At 37.5% G+C, this 27500-nt stretch overlaps 1 protein-coding gene across 1 annotated transcript in view; it reads right to left on the reverse strand.

The window, feature by feature from the left end:
- LOC308698193 (MAM domain-containing glycosylphosphatidylinositol anchor protein 2) overlaps positions 1-27500 on the reverse strand; it is a gene marked incomplete at both ends in the record, with an annotated part of 185740 nt that overhangs the window by 13507 nt on the left and 144733 nt on the right. Inside the window, 2 exons of the mRNA XM_081378113.1 lie at positions 8219-8396; positions 14302-14450. Coding sequence (XP_081234239.1) covers positions 8219-8396; positions 14302-14450 — 327 coding nt within the window. The remainder of the gene's footprint in view (positions 1-8218; positions 8397-14301; positions 14451-27500) is intronic.

Here is a 27500-nt window from a genome sequence, read left to right on the forward strand (position 1 = left end):
TATAATATAACAAACTGTGATTTTTTTAAAACAGTGTAACTATAAAAAAAAAAAAAAAACATGTTCAAATTCCAAACAGAAGTGTGGAGAAACATGACCGCATTAAACGTCTCCATCATGAGTAGATGTTAATCTGAGCAGAAAACGAATCACCTGAGCAGGTTTTATAACGTTTAACGTCTCTGTGATCGTGCGAGTGTGTGAAACTACAGCAGACACCAGACACATGATCAAAAACAACACTCAAACTCCCTCCGGCTCAAATTACCCGCTGTGATTGTTTTCCGCTCATAACTGACCGGCGATCTCCAGAGAAACATGAATTAATTATCGTCAACATGTGGATGTGATGAAACGTCATGAAATGTTGGCTTCTGGATTAATGTGTCTCACTAACTGATGAAATAAACGAAAGCAAGAGGAAAAACAACACAGAGAGAGAATCTGATGATCTGATAATACATTTAAATATAAATATATATAGCCTATATGTACAGTATATGTATGTTCCTAAAAGGCAATTTTCCCCCTGGATTTATATATATATATAAACCTGTCTTTAAATATAAATATAAATACAAATATATATATAATGTTAAATGAATGTAAATCTTCTGCTAATACATGCAATGAGCAGTTTCTCTTTCAGCTCGAATCTTCCTGATCAAGTCAGTTAAAGTTAGTTTAAAAAGTGAATTAAAAAGTGCCTGTAATAAAGTTTGACCTGCATGACCCAATCACAATCAAATATGCATGTGAATGATTCACCGAAATACATAAATGCATTAAGAATGACGTTTTACCGTCTCATTATAAACTCTGAGAGCTTCACAAACAGTTCATGCAACTTTCATGATCAAGAAATCACTTACAATCTCACATTTATTATTTGTGCATGTAAACGGAAGGAATGCAGTAATGGAAAGTTCAATAAATAATTCAGATTTTAAAGGAGGGAAGAGCTGTTTGAGCGGCTGACCCGGTAAAGACTACACCACCGTTTTATTGCTCAAAACAACAGCCGAACAACCATGGTAAACTTTTCGCCAGTAAACACAATCTGGACTGTCATGAAGACACACGAGCGGCTCAGGGATCGATTCCTGTCATGCTGAATAGATGCGCTGCATCAGCGTAACCGCAAAACTTTGTTAATGCGGAGTGATTCATGCCTACTGAAATAATTGATTTTAATGTACTCGATTAAACACGCTAATCACAAATCATCTCAAAGCAAACGTGTCTGAAGAATATTGGAGAATATATATATGGAATCTGTTGCATGCTGTAAATAACCACAGACGATGATTGCAGTGTGCAAACAAACATGACATGTCTTTGCAACAATGCTTTTATGGTGGAATCGCAATCCTGATCATTTGAGAGCGCAAATATAGGAATTATTCAGCAAGAACCGGTGTATTCGAGCTGTGAGGTCTAATGTCCACTATAGCGTCTGCAGGAACATTGAGAACATAACATGCACATTTCATAACATTAAGCTTGCATATGTAGAAGAGCTGCACGATTAATAAGCTCAATCTGATGTGTCATAAAGAGCTCAGTCTCGATTCAGCACCTGATCTTATTCCTAATGACAGCGATTCGACGAACAGTTTCATTATTTCTGTCTTACAATCATTCAGATTATCACAGAAGTACTGGGGTAAAAGTTTATAGTTCTGATATAAACACTGATGTCTACTGTAGTGATCAAAATAGAGTAAATCACCTTTTGAAAGCAACTTGACACTTCAAATAAAGATTGGATCATTACATCGTTACACCAGTAGGTGGAGACAAGTGCCTGTTAAAACATGTGTGAGTCATTGAATCATTCACTCAAGAGATTCGCTCAAAAACACTGATTCATCCAGTAATGAAACAAGTGAAGTATTTATGAGTGAGTCATTGAATCATTCACTCAAGATATTCGCTCAAAAACACTGATTCATCCAGTAATGAAACAAGTGAAGTCTTTATGAGTGAGTCATTGAATCATTCATTCAAGAGATTTGCTCAAAAAGACTGATTCATCAAGTAATGAAACAAGTGAAGTCTTTATGAGTGAGTCATTGAATCATTCATTCAAAAGATTCGCTCAAAAACACTGATTCATCCAGTAATGAAACAAGTGAAGTCTTTATGAGTGAGTCATTGAATCATTCATTCAAGAGATTTGCTCAAAAAAACTGATTCATCAAGTAATGAAACAAGTGAAGTCTTTATGAGTGAGTCATTGAATCATTCACTCAAGAGATTCGCTCAAAAAGACTGATTTATCAAGTAATGAAACAAGTGAAGTCTTTATGAGTGAGTCATTGAATCATTCATTCAAAAGATCCGCTCAAAAACACTGATTCATCCAGTAATGAAACAAGTGAAGTCTTTATGAGTGAGTCATTGAATCATTCATTCAAGAGATTCGCTCAAAAAGACTGATTCATCAAGTAATGAAACAAGTGAAGTCTTTATGAGTGAGTCAGTGAATCATTCATTCAAGAGATTCGCTCAAAAACACTGATTCATCCAGTAATGAAACAAGTGAAGTATTTATGAGTGAGTCATTGAATCATTCACTCAAGATATTCGCTCAAAAACACTGATTCATCCAGTAATGAAACAAGTGAAGTCTTTATGAGTGAGTCATTGAATCATTCATTCAAGAGATTTGCTCAAAAAGACTGATTCATCAAGTAATGAAACAAGTGAAGTCTTTATGAGTGAGTCATTGAATCATTCATTCAAAAGATTCGCTCAAAAACACTGATTCATCCAGTAATGAAACAAGTGAAGTCTTTATGAGTGAGTCATTGAATCATTCATTCAAGAGATTTGCTCAAAAAAACTGATTCATCAAGTAATGAAACAAGTGAAGTCTTTATGAGTGAGTCATTGAATCATTCACTCAAGAGATTCGCTCAAAAAGACTGATTTATCAAGTAATGAAACAAGTGAAGTCTTTATGAGTGAGTCATTGAATCATTCATTCAAAAGATCCGCTCAAAAACACTGATTCATCCAGTAATGAAACAAGTGAAGTCTTTATGAGTGAGTCATTGAATCATTCATTCAAGAGATTCGCTCAAAAAGACTGATTCATCAAGTAATGAAACAAGTGAAGTCTTTATGAGTGAGTCAGTGAATCATTCATTCAAAAGATTCGCTCAAAAACACTGATTCATCCAGTAATGAAACAAGTGAAGTCTTTATGAGTGAGTCATTGAATCATTCATTCAAGAGATTTGCTCAAAAAAACTGATTCATCAAGTAATGAAACAAGTGAAGTCTTTATGAGTGAGTCATTGAATCATTCACTCAAGAGATTCGCTCAAAAACACTGATTCATCCAGTAATGAAACAAGTGAAGTCTTTATGAGTGAGTCATTGAATCATTAATTCAAGAGATTCGCTCAAAAAGACTGATTCATCAAGAAATGAAACCAGTGAAGTCTTTATGAGTGAGTCATTGAATCATTCACTCAAGAGATTCGCTCAAAAAGACTGATTCATCAAGTAATGAAACAAGTGAAGTCTTTATGAGTGAGTCATTGAATCGTTCACTCAAGAGATTTGCTCAAAAACACTGATTCATCTAGTAATGAAACAAGTGAAGTCTTTATGAGTGAGTCATTGAATCATTCACTCAAGAGATTTGCTCAAAAACACTGATTCATCCAGTAATGAAACAAGTGAAGAGTTTATGAGTGAGTCATTGAATCATTCACTCAAACCACTTGAAAAAAAATCTAATTAATTTTTAAATCAATTAGACTTTCATTATTAGAGTATTTGAAGCAAATGTATGTCCATTTGTTTATATGCAGACTACCTTAGAAAAGATTGTTGTTGTTTTTTAATTAATAATTTTATTCTTCAATGATGCATTAAATTGATCAAAAGTGACAGTAAATATATTTATAATGTAACAAAAGATTCCATTTCAAATAAATGCTGTTCTTTTGAACTCTCTATTCATCAAAGAATCCTGAAAATTAAATGCATCACGGTTTCCACAAAAGTATGACTGTTTTAAACACTGATAATAATAATCATAAGTGTTTCTTGAGCATCAAATCATCATATTAGAGTGATTTCTGAAGGATCATGTGACACTGAAGACTGGAGTAATGATGCTGAACATTCAGCTTTGATCACAGGAATAAATTACACTTTACTATATATTCACAGCTGTTTTATTGTATTCTTTATTGTAATAATATGTCACTGTTTTTACTGTATTTTTGATCAAATAAATGTAGCCTTGCTGAGCAGAAGAGACTCTTTCAGAAACATTACCAATCAAAAAACATTTTGAACTCAAACTTTTGAAGAGTTGTGTAAATATGGAAATGACAACATGATTGTCTGTAATAAATTCTGTACATTGACAATAGATCAAAAACAACCTGGAATATTAATTTTACAGTTTACAATTTAATTTCTAAATCCCTTTGTTTATTTTTCCATCACTGTCTGGATAAGATTTAACAATAATGTGTCTAAGAGCGGATCACAATAATCACTTTATATCGACAGATAAAAGCTTTAAGCGAAAGCATCAAACACAAACGGACATTCCGTCATGTTGAGGAGATCGATTTAGAAGACGGGAAACATCCGAGACGAAGCTTTTCAAGAGATTTTTAGTGTCAGGGTGACATAAATATGAGTATTAGAGGATTAAAACCCATCAAAGAGTATTCATCTGAACACTAGCGATGCCTCGAACAATCCACACAACAATAATAAACGCTGACAGTCGATTCACAGGGAGGATGAATCATTTCTGAGAAATGCAGAATGAAGCATTTACTCTTGCGGCGACTTTATCATATCATCATTCAGGAATAAAACAGATCTTTCCCGGAGTGGAGGGGCTCTCTTTTGTCTTGCTCTTTTTCAATCCGTTTCAAGTTGAGAAATCAGAGCAAATTGAGACGCCACCTCCTCCTCCTCGTCTGTGTCATTGTGTTAGAGATGAGAATAGAGGATCGTCGTCTCCATTATGAGACACAGATTTCAAAAGGCTGTTTTGCTGCTGAGAATCTACACTTTCAGTTTTCTTAAGTACATCAGGATGTTAAAGAGGCCGTTTTATCTTAATGTTGTTTCAGGCTCTACTAGAACAGGTTTTCCTGCTTGAATGTTGGTTATTCTCCTCATATTCTCCATTGTTGCGGCTCCTCTCTTCCCAGTCTGTCAGTAACGCTCTGTTTACTTCCTGTCTCTATGAAGCCCCTCCTTCTGAAAAGCACACTGTGCTCTGATTGGTCGGCTGGAGCAGTGTGTTGTGATTGGTCGAGTGTGTTTGGGAAATGCCCCGCCCCTTATCATAACCTCCATTTTCAACCATAGACTGTAAATAAATATGTTCGTAGTGTGCGTGACGTCACCCGTAGTGTTTCTGAAGAGTGTTTTCGAAGCTCAAAGTGGGCGGAGCCGGCAGTCGACATCTTGGCAGCGTCACTCCCAGATAAACGTAAATGTGCAGCGAGGCGGATTAGCTGAGGTGACGTGACGCTAACAGACAGCAGACAAACACTAGTAGTGACATCAGCCGCAATCCACCTGTCACTCAAGTGGCCACGCTCTTAATTATGCACAACTTTAAGGCTTTATATCATTTATACGGATGAGTTATAAAAATATTCCCCCCGCTCACAGTCGTCATGAAGGACAACATTAGCTTTATTGACCAAAACACTTTTTGCACCAGACTGTAAACATGTTTTATTCTGCAGTAAAGTTGGGCATTTTAACATGGGGCTCTATGGGATTGAGTCTCTTCTGCAGCCGGAACTCTAGTGGCCAGTCGATGAACTGCAGTTTAACTCACTTCAGTGTTGATTCACAAGAGAGAGTGTCAACACACTGCTAACTAACTCAACCAGGCCCCGCCCCTTTATTCTGCGTATTAATTATTATAATGAGGAATATTGTGACGTGTTCGTTCCCGGAAGAAACTCACGACTACAATGGAGGCGTTTCAGGAGTTCAGAAACACTGACACTTATATAGAGAAGAACTCCATTTTTCAAGCTCAAACAGCAACATTACACGCTAAAGAAAGATGAACATGGAGAAAAATCCAGTATAACATTACATGGCTTCCCACAGTCACATAAAACACCCGTTTTAAAGCAGCATTTGATTATCGGCCAGTTTATAAACTCCCAGGCCAGACTAATCAGACGTAATGCAGAGAACAAAGTCACGTAGACTTTATTTATCTCCGTTAAGCCAGAGTTGACCCCGCCAAACAATATCCCATCCGCTTTCATGTTTCAATATGTTTAATAGATTAAAGATTAACAAGTAACCTCATTTCAGACCTTCTTGAGTCGGTCATGCAACAAAAGCAAATGCTGAAAGCACACAGACACTTCATTAAACTCTGGCCTCGATGCCGCGGACGAGACGTGCTTTATTTAGGAGAGATAGGTTTCATAACTCAGCAGTATCAATGCTAACGGCTGTGAACGGCATACATCATAATTCTCTCATGCATTGAAAATAACTTAGTTTAGGATTTACTTTGAAATGTTTTCACTCAGAAAATACTAGTAAATTTCACATATAATTGCAAAGAAAAAACAAGTAATATTGAAAAAATTGAAGTGGAAAAGCTGAAAACGTGCTTCAATAATCTTTATTTACAACTCAGAACATTATAGTACTTGTAGTAGTTCAGCGAAATACTGAAATGAATTATTTGCTTTTGCATCATCTAAAATTTTTCTTTTTGTTCTGGATTGATGTTCACGAGCGTCAGATGAATTATTAACCAGCAGCCGACACGTAAAACACAATCAAACTGAAACTCCAAACGAGCAGATCGCAAACACTGATCTCTCATCAGCTGATCACTTCCAGCACGAAACTAATGATCTCAACCTTATTTCTGAACATTCAAACCTTTTTTTTTTTTACGTAATCACTACTTTTATTAATCAAGGCCACATTAAATTGACCAAAAGTGACAGTACAGACATTAGTAATGTTACAAAAGATTATATTTCCTGTAAATGCTGTTCTTTTGAACTTTCAATTTATCAAAGAATCCTGAAAAATAAATAAAATGTATCAAATATGTGAAAATATTCAACATTCTAAAGCATCAAATTATCATATTAGAATGATTTCTGAAGGATCATGTGACACTGAAGACTGGAGTAATGATGCTGAAAATACAGCTTTGATCACAGGAATAAATTACACTTTACTGTATATTCACATAGAAAACAAATGATTTACATTAGAATAATATTTCACAATTTTTACTGTATTTTGATCAAATAAATAGCTCATGAACTCAGCTACACTAAAGAATCTGGGGTTATGTTTTCAGTGTTTGGGTAGTTTTCCTGTTATTGAGTTATTCATCGCGGGCTTTTTTGCGGCCTCTTCAAGAGAGAGTTTAGAAAAGTTTAGAGGATTTAAGTTAATCCGTAAAAACTAATTCAAGTATTAAGTAAAATTAAAATAAAAAAGTTAGTTCTATAGTAAAAACTGAATCAACCCAGTATGATGGGTTAAATCAACCCAATGAATAAACAACCCAATTTGCTGGGTAAAATAAACCCAACATGTGTTCTGTCCAAGCGGCAACCTTCTGGTCTCTCTTGTGAATCTAACACTGAAGTGAGTTAAACTGCAGTTCATCGACTGGCCACTAGAGTTCCGGCTGCAGAAGAGAGTCAATCCCATAGAGCCCCATGTTAAAATGCCCAACTTTACAGCAGAATAAAACATGTTTACAGTCTGGAGCAAAAAGTGGTTTTGGTCTATATAGCTAATGTTGTCCTTCATGACGACTGTGAGCGGGGTGAATATTTTTATAACTCATCCGTATAAATGATATTAAGCCTTAAAGTTGTGCATAATTAAGGGCGTGGCCACTTGAGTGACAGGTGGATTGCTGCTGATGTCACTACTAGCGTTTGTCTGCTGTCTGTTAGCGTCACGTCACCTCTGCTAATCCGCCTCGCTGCACATTTACGTTTATCTGGGAGTGACGCTGCCAAGATGGCGACGGCCGGCTCCGCCCACTTTGGGCTTCAAAAACACTCTTCAGAAACAATACGGGTGACGTCACGCACACTACGAACATATTTATTTACAGTCTATGGTTCTGTCCTATATTTACCCAGCCCTTGTGTTGAAAACAACCCAAATTGGGTTGTGTTTAACCCAGTGGTTTTCATGCGTGACGTACCGCTGTACGTGACGATCCTGGTGGTTGAATCTCCCTCTCCGAAGCGTGTGATCGGCGTGAGTCGGACCACGTAAGCCTCGGGTCGGATGAGCTCCGTCAGGTTGTGTGTGATCAGTTCTCCCTTCTGGATGTTTCCCTCCACGGGAATCTCCTGCTCCCACCAGCGCTGCTGCCCCGTCTGAGGGAGAAATCAGGGAAAATACATCCTGTGAGAATGTTAAAGAGGCCATTTTATCTTAATGTTGTGTTTGGTCTCTACTAGAACAGGTTTTCCTGCTTGAATGTTGATTATTCTCCTCATATTCTCCATTGTTGCGGCTCCTCTCTTCCCAGTCTGTCAGTAACGCTCTGTTTACTTCCTGTCTCTATGAAGCCCCTCCCTCTGAAAAGCACACTGTGCTCTGATTGGTTGGCTGGAGCAGTGTGTTGTGATTGGTCGAGCGCTTCGAGTGTGTTTGGGAAATGTCCCGCCCCTTACCATAACTGCCAGTTAATTATTAATTATAATATTAATTATTATAATTATTATAATGAGGAATATTGTGACGTGTTTGTAAACTCAAGACTACAATGGAGGCGTTTCAGGAGTTCAGGAACACAGACACTGATATAGAGAAGAACTCCCCTTGTCATCCTCAAACAGCAACATTACACACTAAAGAAAGATGAACATGGACAAAATCCATGAAAAATACCATAATGTGGAAACATGTTCAACATGAGACACACATTCACACTGCAGATAAATACAGATTCAATCTGCTTCAGTTCACACACTCACATTCACTTCATTAAAAGGAATAGATCACCAAAACGATCAGTCTATCACCATTAACTTTCTTCTGTGGAACATAATAAAGATATTTTGAGAAGTGTGTGTGTTTTTTTGTCCATACAATTAAAGTCAATGGGGTCCAAATCTTGTTTGGTCAAAATATGTTCTTTTGATAACACTTCACATTATTTTTTAACATTAGTTAACTACTTCTACAGTTCAGAACCATTACTGATACATTATTAAAATCAAAAGTTGTATCTGTTATTTTTTAATGGACTTGAACTAATATAAACAGTTGTATTTTTATTAACTAACATTTAACATTTAAGATTAATAAATCCTAAAACAAATGTAATGCTCAGTGATTGTTAATGCATTTACTAACATTACTTATGCCACCATATTTAAAGTTTAGTACAAGTTTTAGTAATTTTGTTCAATGTAGTTATTTGAGCACTGCAGGTTAAACTAAACCAACACGAGAAATGTTGATTGCCACGCTGGAATAAAATACTTTTTTTTTTATGTTAATTTTATTTCAAGCAATTCAATTTTTTTAAGGTTTTTGTTTTAATTTTAATTTTAGTGAACAATAATATCCCTGCTGTATAACACGTTTCCATAGAAACATTAGTTTTACTGCAATAAATATGCAAAGAAAACGCTGGAAAACTCCCAGTGGTTTGTGCAGAAACTGATATCATTAGAACTTTAATTAAAGGGTTAGTTCACCCAGAGATGTAAACTCTGTCAGTAATGACTCGCCCTCATGTTGTTCAACCCCGTCAGACTTTCGTTCATCTTCAGAACACAAATTAAGATAATGTTGATTAAATCTGAGAGCGGTCTCACTCCTCTATAGGCTTCTCTGTTAATGAAATTTGCCGGCCCAGAAAGTTAGTAAAGACAATGTTTAAAATAATCAAGTGACTACAGTGGCTCAACCTTAAGTTTATCAGGCGATGAGAATACTGTTAGTGTGCAAAACAAACAAACCAAAAAAAACAAACAAACAGCTGACCTCGAACTGCCAAATCGAATGAGTTGAATGAAATCCATTAATAAAATAAAAATAAAAAATGCAAATGAAATTTTTTTTTGTTAAATTAAAAAAGTAAAATCACAAAGACGAGAGAAAAAGAAAGCAAAATAAAATAAAAAAATAATAAATAAAATAAAATTACTCATGAAGACATGAGTAAAAATAGCAAAATAAAATAAAATACATACGTAAATAAATACAAAAATAAAATAAAATTACTCACAAAGACATGAGTAAACCTCGAACTGCCAAATCGCTCTGAAAATGACCTGCAGCTCACTTTGACACAGCAAACACACCTTCGGTTCTCACACTCGTCTTCGTAACATGAATTCTCACACACTTCATGTAACCTCAGAAGCAGAGAGAGTTCTCGAGGTCTGATCAAAGACGGAGAACGCCAGCGAGATGTGGAAGAAATCAAAGAGCCGGATCTCCAGTGGCAGAAACTGAGTGTTGATCATGAGGTTCACACGGGAGGACGAGAGAGGCCAGAATGAAACTATACAAATAATCAAATTAAAATAATAAAATAATGATATGAAATGATAAAAAAAGAAAAGAAAAATAAAATCACAAAGACATGAGAAAAGAAAGCAAAATAAAAATAAGTAAATAAAATTAGTAATGAAGACATGAGTAAAACAACAAAAAATAAAAAAATAAAATAAAAAATAAATATAAAATATAAAATACCAAAAATCCCCCCCAAAATAAAAATAAAAAAATAAAAAATAAAATCACAAAGACACGAGTAAAAATAGGAAAATACTTTAAATAAAAAAAATTTTAATTTTATTTTAAAATTAATTAAAATAACTCACAAAGACATGAATAAAGTAAAAAATAAAATAAATCATGAACAAATGCAAGCATTTAGGATCCTCTGGGAATAGTACAGTGCAGGGCACCATTGGCAGTTATTATATGATGAAGACATGAGTAAAGAATGCTAAATACATAAATAAATAAATAATTTAGTAGGCGATGCTGACCTAAAAGCCATATATGCATACACTGAAGATGCACTGGCATTAGTTCACTATAGAGCAACACTGGCATATTTAATATTCCAGCACACAATCCCTGAGACCTGCTACTCGTGATCTCACATGATGGGATGTAGCATGAAGAGCTCGTCCTCCATTCTGAAGCGGTGAAACCCAGAGTCACAGTGAGGAGATACAAACAGCAGATCCGGGCCCCGGGGCCGACACTTATTTACCCAGAAACCCTCGCTTTTCCTGCTTCTCATCCACTCACATACCGTAGAAACATCAGGATTAATGTGATCCGTGTGGACAGAGAGACCGGAAGAGGACTGGAGGAAAGAGGGAAGAGGAAAGAGGAAAGAGGAAAGAGGGAAGAGGAAAGAGGGAAGAGAGAAGAGGAAAGAGGTAAGAGGTAAGAGGACTGGAGGAAAGAGAAAAGAGGGAAGAGGAAAGAGGGAAGAGGGAAGAGGACTGGAGGAAAGAGGAAAGAGGGAAGAGGGAAGAGGAAAGAGGGAAGAGGAAAGAGGACTGGAGGAAAGAGGGAAGAGGACTGGAGGAAAGAGGAAAGAGGGAAGAGGGAAGAGGAAAGAGGGAAGAGGAAAGAGGACTGGAGGAAAGAGGGAAGAGGACTGGAGGAAAGAGGAAAGAGGGAAAAGGGAAGAGGAAAGAGGAAAGAGGGAAGAGGAAAGAGGAAAGAGGGAAGAGGAAAGAGGGAAGAGGAAAGAGGACTGGAGGAAAGAGGGAAGAGGGAAGAGGACTGGAGGAAAGAGGGAAGAGGAAAGAGGGAAGAGGAAAGAGGACTGGAGGAAAGAGGAAAGAGGGAAGAAGAAAGAGAGAAGAGGGAAGAGGAAAGAGGGAAGAGGAAAGAGGGAAGAGAGAAGATGAAAGAGGGAAGAGGAAAGAGAGAAGAGGGAAGAGGAAAGAGGGAAGAGGAAAGAGGGAAGAGGAAAGAGGGTAGGGAGAAGAGGGAAGAGGAAAGAGGGAAGAGGAAAGAGGGAAGAGGAAAGAGGGAAGGGAGAAGAGGGAAGGGAGAAGGGAGAAGAGGGAAGGGAGAAGGGAGAAGAGGGAAGAGGGAAGAGGAAAGAGGGAAGAGGAAAGAGGGAAGAGGGAAGAGGAAAGAGGGAAGGGAGAAGAGGAAAGAGGGAAGAGGAAAGAGAGAAGAGGGAAGGGAGAAGGGAGAAGAGGGAAGGGAGAAGGGAGAAGAGGGAAGAGGAAAGAGGGAAGAGGAAAGAGGGAAGAGGGAAGAGGAAAGAGGGAAGGGAGAAGAGGAAAGAGGGAAGAGGGAAGAGGAAAGAGGGAAGGGAGAAGAAGGAAGAGGAAAGAGGGAAGAGGGAAGAGGAAAGAGAGAAGAGGGAAGGGAGAAGGGAGAAGAGGGAAGAGGAAAGAGGGAAGAGGAAAGAGAGAAGAGGGAAGGGAGAAGAGGAAAGAGAGAAGAGGGAAGGGAGAAGAGGAAAGAGGGAAGAGGAAAGAGGGAAGAGGGAAGAGGAAAGAGGGAAGAGGAAAGAGGGAAGGGAGAAGAGGGAAGAGGAAAGAGGGAAGAGGGAAGAGGAAAGAGAGAAGAGGGAAGGGAGAAGAGGAAAGAGAGAAGAGGGAAGGGAGAAGAGGAAAGAGAAGAGGGAAGAGGAAAGAGGGAAGAGGGAAGGGAGAAGAGGAAAGAGAGAAGAGGGAAGGGAGAAGAGGAAAGAGGAAAGAGGGAAGAGGAAAGAGGGAAGAGGGAAGAGGAAAGAGGGAAGGGAGAAGAGGGAAGAGGAAAGAGGGAAGAGGAAAGAGAGAAGAGGGAAGGGAGAAGGGAGAAGAGGGAAGAGGAAAGAGGGAAGAGGAAAGAGAGAAGAGGGAAGGGAGAAGAGGAAAGAGAGAAGAGGGAAGGGAGAAGAGGGAAGAGGGAAGAGGAAAGAGTGAAGAGGAAAGAGGGAAGGGAGAAGAGGGAAGAGGAAAGAGGGAAGAGGAAAGAGGAAAGAGGGAAGAGGAAAGAGGGAAGAGGAAAGAGGGAAGGGAGAAGAGGGAAGAGGGAAGAGGGAAGAGGAAAGAGGGAAGGGAGAAGAGGGAAGAGTGAAGAGGAAAGAGGGAAGAGGAAAGAGGGAAGAGTGAAGAGGAAAGAGGGAAGAGGAAAGAGGGAAGGGAGAAGAGGGAAGAGTGAAGAGGAAAGAGGGAAGGGAGAAGAGGGAAGAGTGAAGAGGAAAGAGGAAAGAGGGAAGAAGAAAGAGAGAAGAGGGAAGAGGAAAGAGGGAAGAGGAAAGAGGGAAGAGAGAAGAGGGAAGATGAAAGAGGGAAGAGGACTGGAGGAAAGAGGGAAGAGGAAAGAGGAAAGAGGGAAGAGGAAAGAGGACTGGAGGAAAGAGGGAAGAGGGAAGAGGAAAGAGGGAAGAGGAAAGAGGACTGGAGGAAAGAGGAAAGAGGGAAGAAGAAAGAGAGAAGAGGGAAGAGGAAAGAGGGAAGAGAGAAGAGGGAAGATGAAAGAGGGAAGAGGAAAGAGAGAAGAGAGAAGAGGGAAGAGGGAAGAGGAAAGAGGGAAGAGGAAAGAGGGAAGAGGAAAGAGGGAAGAGTGAAGAGGAAAGAGGGAAGAGGAAAGAGGGAAGGGAGAAGAGGGAAGAGTGAAGAGGAAAGAGGGAAGGGAGAAGAGGGAAGAGTGAAGAGGAAAGAGGGAAGAGGGAAGAGGAAAGAGGGAAGAGGACTGGAGGAAAGATTTCTGTGTGTTTCCTTACAGCCAGAAACATGCTTTCTGATCATGTAAATGAAAAGATAATGTAATGATCGTGTAATGATAACATAAATTAAAAATAACGTAATGATAATGTAAATTAAAAATAACGTAATGATAATGTAAATTAAAAATAATGTAATGATAATGTAAATTAAAAATTTTGTTTTACTAGATGTACTAAAATAAATACAACTAAAATAAAATTAATAAAAACTATCAGTGTTATTTTAGTATTTTGAATTTGATTCTTTGTTTTCATGTTAATTTGTTTAATGTTTTAGTCATTTTATTATGTTTTTGTCATTTCATTAGATTAGGTTTTTTTATATATTGCTATTTAAGTTAAATGTACGGTGTTGTCTAGAGTGTGTGTTGCTGTCTGTAAGTGTGAAAAACACCATGAAATTAGTCAACGGTGTGTGTTTTTGCTCTTTCCCAGTGAATGGGTCATTTAGTGAACATTAAAACAAATCAACAATACTATTATTCATCCAGTAGACCACATTTCATAAGAACACATGAAGTACAGTAAAACAGGGACAGCGAATCATAACTCATGCTCACACTGACCTGCCGTATGCCCAGGCGATAGGCCATGATCCGGTCCACGGCGCCGGGGTTCATCTGAGTCCACTGGAGCTTGTATCCGTAAACCCGAGGCCGGTTCTGCCACAGCGGGCTGTACGTGTCGTAGTAGAACTCCGGAGCGAACGCTTTCCCTGCGCAGAACACACACGGACATCACGGGATTTAGCAGGAGTTCAGTGGGAAAATGTGGATCAAATATCACTTTACATTTCCAAACTTCCTTTATGCCATTAATTGTGATTATCCAGAGAGATGTGTGTATGCACGAGGAATCTCGAGTATATCACATGATGACAATATTTATCATATTTATTTTATGGATTTATTAATGGGTGTGATGTCACATTAGAAATATGAAAAAATTATTTTATCTAATTATGTTATTTATTTGTTTATTTATTTACTTAATTTATTTGTATGTGTGATATATATGATATATTTCTATTATACAGTATATATATATACATTGGGTTTTATATATATTGTAGTCAACATTTGAAGTGGATCAAAACCTTTTATCAAAGTTATACATACATTTTGAACAATACCAGTTCTTGTCTTAGGACAACTTTGATGACCTTTTTTGATCCACTTCAAATGTCGGCTACTGTATATATATATATATATATATATATATATATATATATATATATATATATATATATATATATACACACATATACATACATACATACATATAAATATGATAAATCATTTTTAAAAGAAAAAAATTTATAATTAAAATAAGTAAATAAATAAATAAATAAATATAATAATAAAACTATAAAATGTGGTAAAATGTTTTTTAAAATTAGGTAACATTAATATAAAAATATAAAATGTAAATACATTTAGATAAAATGAAATAAATGACCTAAAAAGCATATACAGAAGCATAGATGAAGGATCCACTAGTTGCTGATGCTGTGTGTGACACCGCTGACCAATAGAAACGCATCATTTACATACAGAAGTCTTAAAGGTACAGTGTCATGGGTCACTGAGTCAGAGAGCAGGACATGATGCAGTGCAAGTGTGTTTCACATTCTCAACAAGCCCAGTAGCGGACAATATAGAAAAAGCATATATTATAATATAATAAAAGTCATCATAGAATAGAATAGAATAGAATAGAATAGAATATTAAAAAGAATGAGAAAAAAAATCACAACCCATTTGACTTTAGTATTGTGATGTATTTGAGTAAAACTTGACATTCAACAAGAAAACTTTAGGGTTGACTTGAATTTCTTTCCATGATGAATTATTTAGATGACAGTGTCTATGAATATATGATGTATATGATAGCCTGTAAATCCAGACCTAAATCTGAAAGATTAATGGTCTGGCATCGACTAATGAAGCTCGGCCAGCTCGAGGGGCGGCACCAAGCATGCGTTTGAAATTCTCACCGCACGCCATTGGACAACACCACAACCAATCACAACAAGTTATCGCTTAGCTACCAGCGGAGCTCACTGGTAGATTAGACTCTTGCCGTATCCGGTCGGCAAAACAGCAAAAACGCTCTTCTTGCAAAGGAACGATTCGAGCGCCGTCTTCTGCTCCTCTTTTAGAGAAAAAGCCGAGTCTAACTCGTTCATTGTAGCGGCCAAAGCCGTTTCAAACAACTGGTGTTCATCCATAGCCATCTTGCAATGTTTACTTCGACGTCACAGCGCTGTCGTCATCTCGCCTCTGGCCCGCCTATATCAGATAACCCGATGTGATTGGTGCAGCTCAGATCAAGGGCATATATATATGGATGAGCATCATTACTCGACACCAGAGTAACTCGCTGAGAAATTCAACTTGTGCTCTCGCGAGAACTCTGGGTTTCCAGGGTAATGTATATGCATGAATAAGAGGGATTGATGACATCAACTTTATTTGCTTTAAAGGGGACATATCATGCTAAATGCACTTTTTTAGCCCTTAAATGCATTTTGTTGTATATTTGGAGTGTTTAGAAGTACAGAAAAGATGAAATTATTCTCTTCAGGTGCTTCTTTGATATCTTTATATTCTGTTTTGGTCATATTTTTCAACCTGTTCCGATTTTTCTGTTATCTATGACGTTTTGTGAACTATCACGTCACAGTATTTGCAGCGGAACTGCCAAATAAGGACATTGACTTCCGGCCCAACACTTCGAGCAATCCGCCATTATTATTTCTTGCTGCAATTTTGTAGTCCAAGCTAAAGGATGCAGAAGTTACGAGAGGGTAAGTTAAAATGATCGGTTGTTGGATGTAGTAACCCACACGCTTCATTACACCGTCTAATGTAGATGAACTGCCGCGCTTGTGGCGCATGTTTGACTGAAAGAACGAGCAGAGAGAGAGACCCGGTCTCGCGCACACTCTCTCTCTCTCTTCAGAGCCAGGCGAAAGTGTAAACAAGACATCACCGTCTCCAAACTAGACGCTGTCTTGCTCTCTCTCCCTCGCACATATTAATCGAAATAAATCGACACGGTGGTAAAAGGTCGGAAGACCAAAGTTTCATGTATAAATACAGTAACACACCATTGCGATACATCCATATGAAGACATTGTTCTGCAGGTTCGTCGTCTTCATTTTTATCTTGCTCCAGCTCGAACATGTAAGGCTGGCCGGACAAGTCTTCCGTTGTTGACATTTTGTTAATAACGTGTGAATAAAAAGTTTCTGTGCCGCTAGATAATCCTATCTCTGCTATCAAACTACAAAAATGGCCGAACGGGGTGGAGTTGAACCTCTGCAACCTGGAGAGGGGCGGGGTATGAAGTGTCTCAATTGTATTTAAAGAGACCGCACCAAAACGAGTTGCTCTCAGAAGCACATCAGAAAAGGGGCCTGTGGAGCTATAATAATGAGGAATTCAGACCCAAGCATTGCAGTTCCGCTTTATATAGACCACAAATGTATGATTTATATGTAAAAAGGAACAATTTAAAAGCATGATATGTCTCCTTTAACTTTAAAGTTTACCGAAAGGCAAATGCATTGAACTAAACATATTATACAGAATATATATTTTTACCATATAATCTGGACTTTAAAAGGGCTATAAAATCAAACACGAGTTCCCGTTTCCATGCAACGCAATGTTCAATTTCAAAACAGTTTTGATCAGATGAGGTTTTGAGTGTTAAGCTCTCGAATGAGACCCTGCACTGAGAGAGAGCCGGCTCTGATGTTGAACACGAGCTCCTGACTTCAGCAGGTCTGCCCTGATGAAGACGCTGGGGAACCAGAAGATGCTGATCTCTGCAAGCACTCGCTGGGGTTTGTGTCAGACGAGACTTATTACACGAGCCGAGACTCTCTTAATGAAGCGCAGAGTCGCAACAACTTCAACAACAGCAGGAGGAAGACCGGGAAAACCGGGAAAACCCTGTGGCCCTGCTGCAAATCCAGTGATTTCAACTTGAGGAAAAACACATCAATCACACTCTTCTAGAAGATGATGAAGATTGCAGAGGTTTTACTGTTAAAGAAGACGACAGTCGATCATGTTCTCGCACAACTCAGTTTCAAATTCAATAATTACTGATTTGTTTTTCCACAAACCTGTAAGCCTTTGCAAATATTGAGGATTGTGGGTAATAGTTTAGGAATCAGCCAGTTAAAATGGATTCAAATTAAAAAATAAATATTATAAATAAATAAATAAATATACATAAATTAAATTATATAAAAAATATATTATGAATGAAAGAATAAACAAATAAATAAATAAAATGTTATTATAAATTAATAAATATATAAAAAATGAATGATAAATTAATTATTAGTTAATTAATACATTCTATTGTGAATAAATTAATGAATAAAAATAAAATTTAATTATAAATGAATGACAATACATTTACATTATAAATAATTAAATAAATTCTACTATGAATGAATGAATAAATAAGTAAATAAATAAATACATATGAATTAAATTATAAATAAATACAATTTTAATTATATTATGAATAAATAATATTATTAATGAACACATAAATAAATAATGATAAAAAATAAGAAAATCAATTCCATTATGAATAATGAATACAAATAAAATATATTTTTAAATGAATAACAATGCATTTTCATTATAAATAAATAAATACATGAAATAAATTACCTTATGAATGAAAGATGAATAAATAAATGTTATCATGAATATATGAATACAAATAAAGTATAATTATAAATGAATAACAATAAATGAAAATGATAAATAAATAATTAATATAAATGATATTATTATGAAATACATTTTATATATATATACACATTTTATATATATATATATATATATATATATATATATATACAAACTTGTCCTGCACTGTCAGAAAAATTAATCTATTTTTTGGTAACTATGCAGACTGCCATTTCAGTGTTCACTTCAAACTAATGAAATGCCCAATCCTAAATGTCTAAATGACCCTGAGGAGCTGATCTTTAAGCAGAATAAAGCACGTCCGCGTCTCCATCAACACATTTCATCTGTTCAAACACGGCAGAAGCTTCTAACCTGACAAACTTTCTGAAGAGGGTCGCAGCAAATAACATGTTATTGTTCCAGCAGCTTTACAGGATCAATGCTCAATTTTTGAGTAAAGCCTCGGAGAGAAAATTGGCCACTCTAAACCCTGTCCGGGTGAATCACGGGCCACTTTCGGCTCGGAAAACAAACTCTATTATATCAGCTCTGCTCTCCAGGCCTGCGGGAATAAAGCTGGAGGGTTCGGAGATTCGACAGGGATCTCGACTTCAAACGCACTATTCCAGTCTCAAAGCGCTCAGAAGAGGGAAAGATTACACCAGGACGGCTTGTTTACACTGTTACCAAACTCACAAGTCTATCACCCGCCCATGTGTGTGTGTGTGTGTGTCGCTTTAAAAGCTGTAGAACAGTAGATCAGCTAATACTCAGTCTAATGAAGACCCAGAAAGCGGGATTCTTTATTAAACTCATAAAAGACTAAAGCATTATGGGAATACTGGATTCTGAACCACAAAGAAATGCCACAATCAAGAGCTTGAAGCAGATTTGAGGGAGAAACTCCCAGAAACTCCTCATATGTGGCCAGTCACAAGTATAAGGAGCTTTCCTTGCCATTAATGCTTGGATAACACGCTTACGTATCCTTTCATTAATGATAATGGCTAGTGCGGTGGGCGGACGTATGTAAACCTACCAACATCTGCTGGAATATGACTTATAGCGAGAGGAAAAATATGACGTTTCAGTCGCATAACATTGGTTAATGGAAACGCCGTCATTTCGCAATATTTTATCGGCATTTAGAAAATATCGCAAAAGATTCGCACAAATCTGAAATGGAAATGCGGCTGATGTTACCAAACTCACAAATCAAAATCAAATCAAATCAAAGTTTATTTATAAAGCACAGTAAAAACAACAATAGTTGACCACTGTGCTGTACAATGTCATATTAAAAAAAGTATAAAATAAGTGATATACACATATGCATATATACACATACACATGTACACATGCACAAATATACATACATGCGCATATACACACAGTACACACCTATACACAAAAACATGTATAACACATACATACATACATACATAAATATAATAAAGACCGCAATGCAGTAAATAAGTAAATCAAAACACTGATAAATGGTCTAAAAAGTCTAGGAACAGTTATATGCCTGAGAAAAAAGGTATGTTTTTAGCTTAGATTTAAATTCAGCTTCTAATGAAACTGATCTGAGGGAGACCGGGAGACTGTTCCACAACTTTGGCCCAACAACAGAAAAAGCCCGGTCACCTCGCAGCTTTAATCTAGATCTAGGGACCATTAGTAATTTTTGTTCAGAGGATCTCAGAGATCTAACAGAGGTTTTTGGGTTCACAAGGTCGCAAAGATAAGTAGGGGCTGAACCATTCAAAGCTTTAAAAACAAAAAGTAAAATTTTAAAATCAATTCTGTAGTGGACCGGCAACCAGTGCAAGGAGCGCAGTACAGGGGTAATATGTTCGAACTTGCGAGTACCAGTCAAAAGTCTGGCAGCTGCGTTCTGAACCATCTGAAGTCGATTTATATTAGATTGACTAATTCCGACATAGAGAGAATTACAATAATCCAGCCGAGATGACACAAATGCATGGATCACTCTCTCAAACTCAGAAAAGGTTAAAAAACTCTTGGTTTTAGATAACAATCGTAGTTGGAAAAAACAAGATCTAACTACAGAGTTTATCTGTTTGTCAAATTTGAGTGAGGATTCAAAAATGACACCCAAATTTTTTTTGTAGAGGGTCTTTCATAACAAACTAAGTCTCGCAAATCATAATTAAAGGTGCCTGAAGGCTGAAAAACCATAACCTCTGTTTTGCTCTCATTAAGGTGCAAAAAATTTGAAGAAAGCCAAGACTTAATATCAGCCAGGCATGCAGCTAAGGATCTCAAAGCTGTTTTGTCGTTGTGCTTCAGGGGCAAATAAATTTGGGTGTCATCAGCATAAAAATGAAATGACAACTTGTGCTTGGTAAAAATAGACCCCAAAGGAAGCATATATAATGAGAACAAAACAGGAGCCAAAATGGAGCCTTGAGGAACTCCAAACATCAGGGCGCAGCTGGATGAAGAAAAACCATCAAGACAAACAGAAAAAGTCCTATCTTCGAGATATGATTTGAACCAGTCCAGAGCGCGACCTTTGATACCCACATATTTTTCTAGACGCGATATAAGAATTTTGTGGTCGACGGTATCGAAAGCAGCGCTTAAATCTAAAAGTAGAAGTATCATTGAGTCCCCTGAGTCTACAGTTAATAAAATATCATTTAAGACTTTTAAAAGTGCAGACTCCGTACTATGATGCTTCCTGAAACCAGATTGAAATTTTTCAAATATATTGTTTGATTCTAAGAAGCTCTGTAATTGTACTAAAACAACCTTTTCTAAGGCTTTAGAAATGAAAGCCAAATTTGAGATCGGTCTATAACTTGATAAGACGGCCGGGTCGAGATTAGGTTTTTTAAGCAGTGGTTTAACAATTGCATGTTTAAAATATCTTGGAACGGTTGCTGTAAGAAGTGACTTATTTATTATAGCTAAAATACTTGGTCCGACAACATCAAAGACCTCAAGAAAAAACCGAGTGGGGACAATATCAAGTGGGCATGTAGTGGGTTTCAAATGCTTAATTATGTCTTGAAAGGAGCTTAAAGAAATTGTCTGGAATTCATTACAAATTGTAGTGCAGAGATGCGGGACAGATAGGTCATAATTTGAAGATACTATACGCTGTCTTATGTCAACTATTTTATCTGTGAAAAACCTGAGAAAATCTTCACATACTGCAGCTGAGGCATTCAAAGAAACGGCACTATTTGGATTTAAAACAGAGTTTAAAATGGTAAAAAGAGTTTTAGGTTTATGACAATTTTTTGCAATGATATCTGAAAAATACTGAGATTTTGCCAGTTTAACTGATTTTTGATACCCAATTAATGATTCACGTAGAATTTCAAAAGATACTTGTAGTTTATCTTTTTTCCACTTCCGTTCGGCTCTACGACAAACTCGTCTATGTTCTTGTGTGGTACTGTTTAACCAGGGTTCAGGTTTAGATTTTAGTCGTTTTTCTCGCACAGGAGCCACAGAATTTAAAATATCATTTGAAATGGAATTAAACAATGAAAGATGTTCATCTACATTTGAATTATTTAAGGAGGAATCAAGGTTGTACATCAAACAGGCCTCCTTAAAATAAACAGCAAAATCATCATTAGATGAAGGATTAAAAAGCCGAGTTTGCTGTGATAACCTCTTAGATTTCATAGTTTTACCATTTGGAAGAGAACAAGTGAACATAATAGGCATATGATCTGAAAAACTCAATTCAAAAGTTTCAAGTTTGCAAACTGGAATACCATGCAATAATACAAGATCTAAGGTATGGCCTTGTTTGTGAGTGGGACCATTTACCACTTGAATGAAGTCCAGAGAGTCAACCAGACTAAGAAAATCTTTAGCTAGGGAATTTGACTCGCAACAAACATGAATATTAAAATCCCCCACAACTAAAAGCCTATCATATTTAAGAACAGCTTCGCTCAAAAAGTTTGAAAACTCCTTTAAAAAGTCCTTGTTTGGTTTCGGAGGACGATAAACCACTGCAATCGATAACTGATGTTTATTTAGCTGAAAGAGTAGCATTTCGAAGCTTGAGTAGGATTCAGTCTTTAGGGCATGACAACAAAATCGGCTTTTGAACACCGACGCAAGCCCACCGCCCCTGCCAGAAGTTCTAGGGCAGTTTAAAAACGAGCAGTTTGTTGGCACAAGTTCGGAAAAGGGGCTTGTATCCCCCGCAGTCAGCCAAGTCTCAGTGATTAACAGAAAATCCAATTTATTTGAGGTAAAGAAATCTCGCAAGATGAATGTCTTGTTGATCAACGATCTTGAATTTACCAAAGCCATCTTTACCTGTACCGAATCGCAGTTCGTCTGTGTAGCACAGCACAGCGAGCGAAGATTGTTGAGATTTACACCCCCGCGGCGAAGACGTGGTGTCCGGAGACGAGGAGAGCTGGAATACTTGCCCTGAGTCACAGGTAAAATCCAATAATACGCCACTTCGAGCGAGCGCCATGATGCAAATCGGCCACATCCCAACTCAAAGCGACCCAAGCCATGGCATAATGGATGTAGGCTTGTTAGATGCAACTTTAATTTGACCGCAATACCCCCTCTTTTCCCCCTTCTTCTGCGGCGCTTCTTTTCAGGAAAGCTCCATGGCAGCTGGCTTCGAAAGGCCGGGACATTCGTCAAGAAGGGAGGGGGTGGGCTGTTAAAATTCTCAGATCTCAAATCAGTGTTTGATACAGCCTCAATAGAGTCTCTTATGTTTAAAAGCAATTGACGGTCATACGTAATCAATGTAAAAACTTTAGGAATAAAAATAAAAAACAAAGCCAGGACAGAGAGCAGACGGCCAGCCAAGCACACCGGCGCCATCTTGTCATAACCCTCACAAGATCCACCAGAGTCGCCACTGTCATCTGTCGAACATCAGATCATCTCTCTGCTAATGCTCAGTCTTATTAAGACCCAGAGAGCAGGATTAGTGTGAGAGAGAGAGGGATGAAAGCCGGAAGGAAAGATGGATGGCGTGTCTCAGATCAGCATATGTCATGATCTCTCGTGCTGAAAGCTCTATTGACTTATTGTCATACAATCTCAGCGTGAACATTAACTAGCGGATGTTCCTCATTATCAGTAATTCACCTTAAAATGGAAACTACTCGAGCGGAAAATTAAAGCCAGCGCAATAAAACAAAACCTAACAAAGCAGAGCCGACGAGCATTTCCACACAAAACTCCCCGTCTGGATGTTTATTCTTCGGATGAATCCGCTTGTTTCGTGACATCATCGACCATTTTTGGAGTGAAATAAAGCAATACATCACATGGTGCTAATACAGTGAAAATGTAAATTCTATCATCATTTACCTATCCTTGTGTCAGTCCAAAACTCAAAAGAAGAATGTTACAGTGCAAAAAATAAAATAAAAAATAAAATAAAATAAAATAAAACAATTGGACCCTACTGACTTTCGTTATATGCCCAAAAAAAAAAATCCATCCATCCATCCATCCATCCATCTATCTACACGTCTTCTGTCTATCCATCCATATGTAGTGAAATATGAGTATTAAATAAATAAAACATTATTTTATCGCATTTCCAGTAAAAGTGAGTGCATTTTCACACGAGAGCGGTTCGCTCGGATCTACAGAGGAAATGAATGGTTTCTGATGTTTGTCGCAGCGAGAACAAACCCAGACCCATTACACCTGCAGAGATCCCTCTGGGAGGATCCCGGTCCAGATCCCAGGCTAAGCAGGAGCTGGAGCGCCGGTCTCTCAGGAGCAGATGGAAGAACTGGCAGAGCGCTGAGGGAGAGATGCTGTCTGAGCGATTGGCACATTAGGCATGAGGGCGAGTGAGTAAAGCACACACCCGCGGGGCTGGAGAGGTCTGACACACACACACACACACACACACACACACACACACACACACACAGACACACACACACAGACACACACACACATCTACAGTAAACACAGCAGTGAAAAGACTCATGTTGTGTCGGGTCTGAGGGACAACGGCCAATTGACCGGCTCCTCAAACAGCCTTGATCCTTCCAGATATCAGACATCAGTCCTCATCCCATCACACGCTCCCGACAACACCCCATGATCCAGCTCTGGGTTTTAAAGGGGTCATGAACTGAGAATTCAAATTTTCCTTGATCTTTTGACAGTCAAGAGTTCGTTATACTATTAAAATATCCTGTAAGTTTCAAAACTAAAAACTTCATTGTTATTCCAAAAACAGCTTTTATTGAAACCAAGGGCAGAAAACGACAGGATCTCAAAAGTGGAGAAGAAGAACATCAACGCCTACGTCTACATGACCGCGTCTTTGGCGCCGCCCACTGGAGCGTTAGTGAATAATGACATGAGAATAAGAAAAGATCGACACAGGATCAATACCATTACCTTCCAAACCCTCCTAATGCTAGGAAAGGGTTATTTTTTTCAACAGTGTGAATGTCTCAGATGTGCATTATTAGTTAGTATTCGGTGCATTTCACTGTGGATTATTTGGTAAATCAGTCGCAATTTCGGCGCAGGCTTTGCAAACAGATTTTTACGATATGTATCTGCCAGCAACGCCTCAAACATGTAAGTAGTCATGTTTATTCTAATGCCTGATCTGTGATCAGTGATTTCTGATGTGTAATTATTCAAGTTCAGACAGATTTTCTTTCTCTCAAAATCGTTGAATACTGTTTATGCATCAGTAAATCAAGCCAGTGACTAAAAGATCAACTTCACATCGTTTCTCTTAGTAGGAGGAAAATAATCTTATTTAAACTATTAAATTATATACAGAAAGCGATCAAAGAACAATCCCTTTCCAATCGCCCAAGCTGTCAATCAAACAGCGCGAGTTCATCTGGACACTTGCCAAAACTCGTTATGAAATCAATGACGCTGTTACACTGCACAACGAAGCTCTTACTGTATTTACATCGTGTTTGCATTGTTATTTGGTGAAAGCATTCTTGAGAGTGCAGAAATTGTCATAGGAAAAAAAAAACGTAGTAAAAGATTTCGAGAGAGTTCCACATGTAATACACTGTAAAAAATTTCTAACCCTCCCAAATCAAAAATTTCAAGTGACCTATAACATCTAAATTTTTCAATTGGCCAAAGTGAAATTCTGTCAATTTCAATTGGCCCGAGTGAAAATCTGTAAATTTAATTTTATAATTTACAGAATTTCACTTTGGCCAATTGAAAAATTTAGATGTTATCGGTCACTTGAAATTTTTGATTTTGGAGGGTTAGAATTTTTTTACAGTGTACTAGCTATTTCATATGCAAACATGTCAGCCAATCACAGCAGTGGGCATTTACACTGAAGTCTCACAGCCAATCACAGCAGTGGACATTTACACTGAAGTCTCACAGCCAATCACAGCAGTGGACATTTACACTGAAGTATCACAGCCAATCACAGCAGTGGGCATTTACACTGAAGTCTCACAGCCAATCACAGCAGTGGGCGTTTACACTGAAGTCTCACAGCCAATCACAGCAGTGGGCGTTTACACTGAAGTCTCACAGCCAATCACAGCAGTGGTCATTTACACTGAAGTATCACAGCCAATCACAGCAATGGGTGTTTACACTGAAATCTCACAGCCAATCACAGCAGTGGGCGTTTAAACTGAAGTATCACAGCCAATCACAGCAATGGGTGTTTACACTGAAGTCTCACAGCCAATCACAGCAGTGGGCGTTTAAACTGAAGTCTCACACAGACATGCCCCTTAAAACAGAGCATTCAAATCAGAGGCTATAACCAAGTTAGGAAAAATGCCTTTTATTTCTAAATTATGACCATGTTTGATGTAAAAATCTTCCTAACATTATAAGGGCCCCCCAGGAAATATTATAAAATAATAAAATAATCCAGTTCATGACCCCTTTAAAGGAAACTCACTCTCATGTGTAACACAAAAGGAGTCAGAATGATCTACACTCATGCATGAGACTTTAGAGAGAAATGCACTGTCCCTTTAAGAGAAACTCCGCTATCTTCAGCACTGCCGCGTCCGCTGGGATCAGGAATGGGCTTTTAACTACCCGACTGTGAGCTTAAAAGAATGCAAATTTCTGCAGTCTCGTTTTACCAATTACTTTGTCATTTACGAAGGAAACACCATCTGGAAGACAAGGATAAACATAAAACTCACAAACACAAAAGCATATCTATCTCCTTCCATCCATCCATCCATCCATCCACCTATCTATCTATCTGTCTATCTATCTATCTGTCTATCTATCTATCTGTCTGTCTGTCATCTATCTGTCTCTGTCTGTCTATCTATCTATCTGTCTATCTATCTATCTATCTATCTATCTATCTATCTATCTATCTATCTATCTATCTATCTATCTATCTATCTATCTATCTATCTATCTATCTATCTATCTATCTATCTGTCTGTCTGTCATCTATCTGTCTCTGTCTGTCTATCTATCTATCTATCTATCTATCTATCTATCTATCTATCTATCTATCTATCTATCTATCTATCTATCTATCTATCTATCTATCTATCTATCTATCTATCTATCTATCTATCTATCTATCTATCTATCTATCTATCTATCTATCTATCTATCTATCTGTCTGTCTGTCTGTCTATCTGTCTGTCTATCTGTCTATCTATCTATCTATCTATCTATCTATCTATCTATCTATCTATCTATCTATCTATCTATCTATCTATCTATCTATCTATCTATCTATCTGTCTGTCTGTCTGTCTGTCTGTCTGTCTGTCTGTCTGTCTGTCTGTCTATCTATCTATCTATCTGTCTATCTATCTATCTGTCTGTCTGTCATCTATCTGTCTCTGTCTGTCTATCTATCTATCTATCTATCTATCTATCTATCTATCTATCTATCTATCTATCTATCTATCTATCTATCTATCTATCTATCTATCTATCTATCTATCTGTCTGTCTGTCTATCTGTCTGTCTGTCTATCTGTCTATCTATCTATCTATCTATCTATCTATCTATCTATCTATCTATCTATCTATCTATCTATCTATCTATCTATC

The sequence above is a fragment of the Scardinius erythrophthalmus genome, assembly GCF_964197995.2.
Source record: "Scardinius erythrophthalmus genome assembly, chromosome: 11".
NCBI lineage: Eukaryota > Metazoa > Chordata > Actinopteri > Cypriniformes > Leuciscidae > Scardinius > Scardinius erythrophthalmus.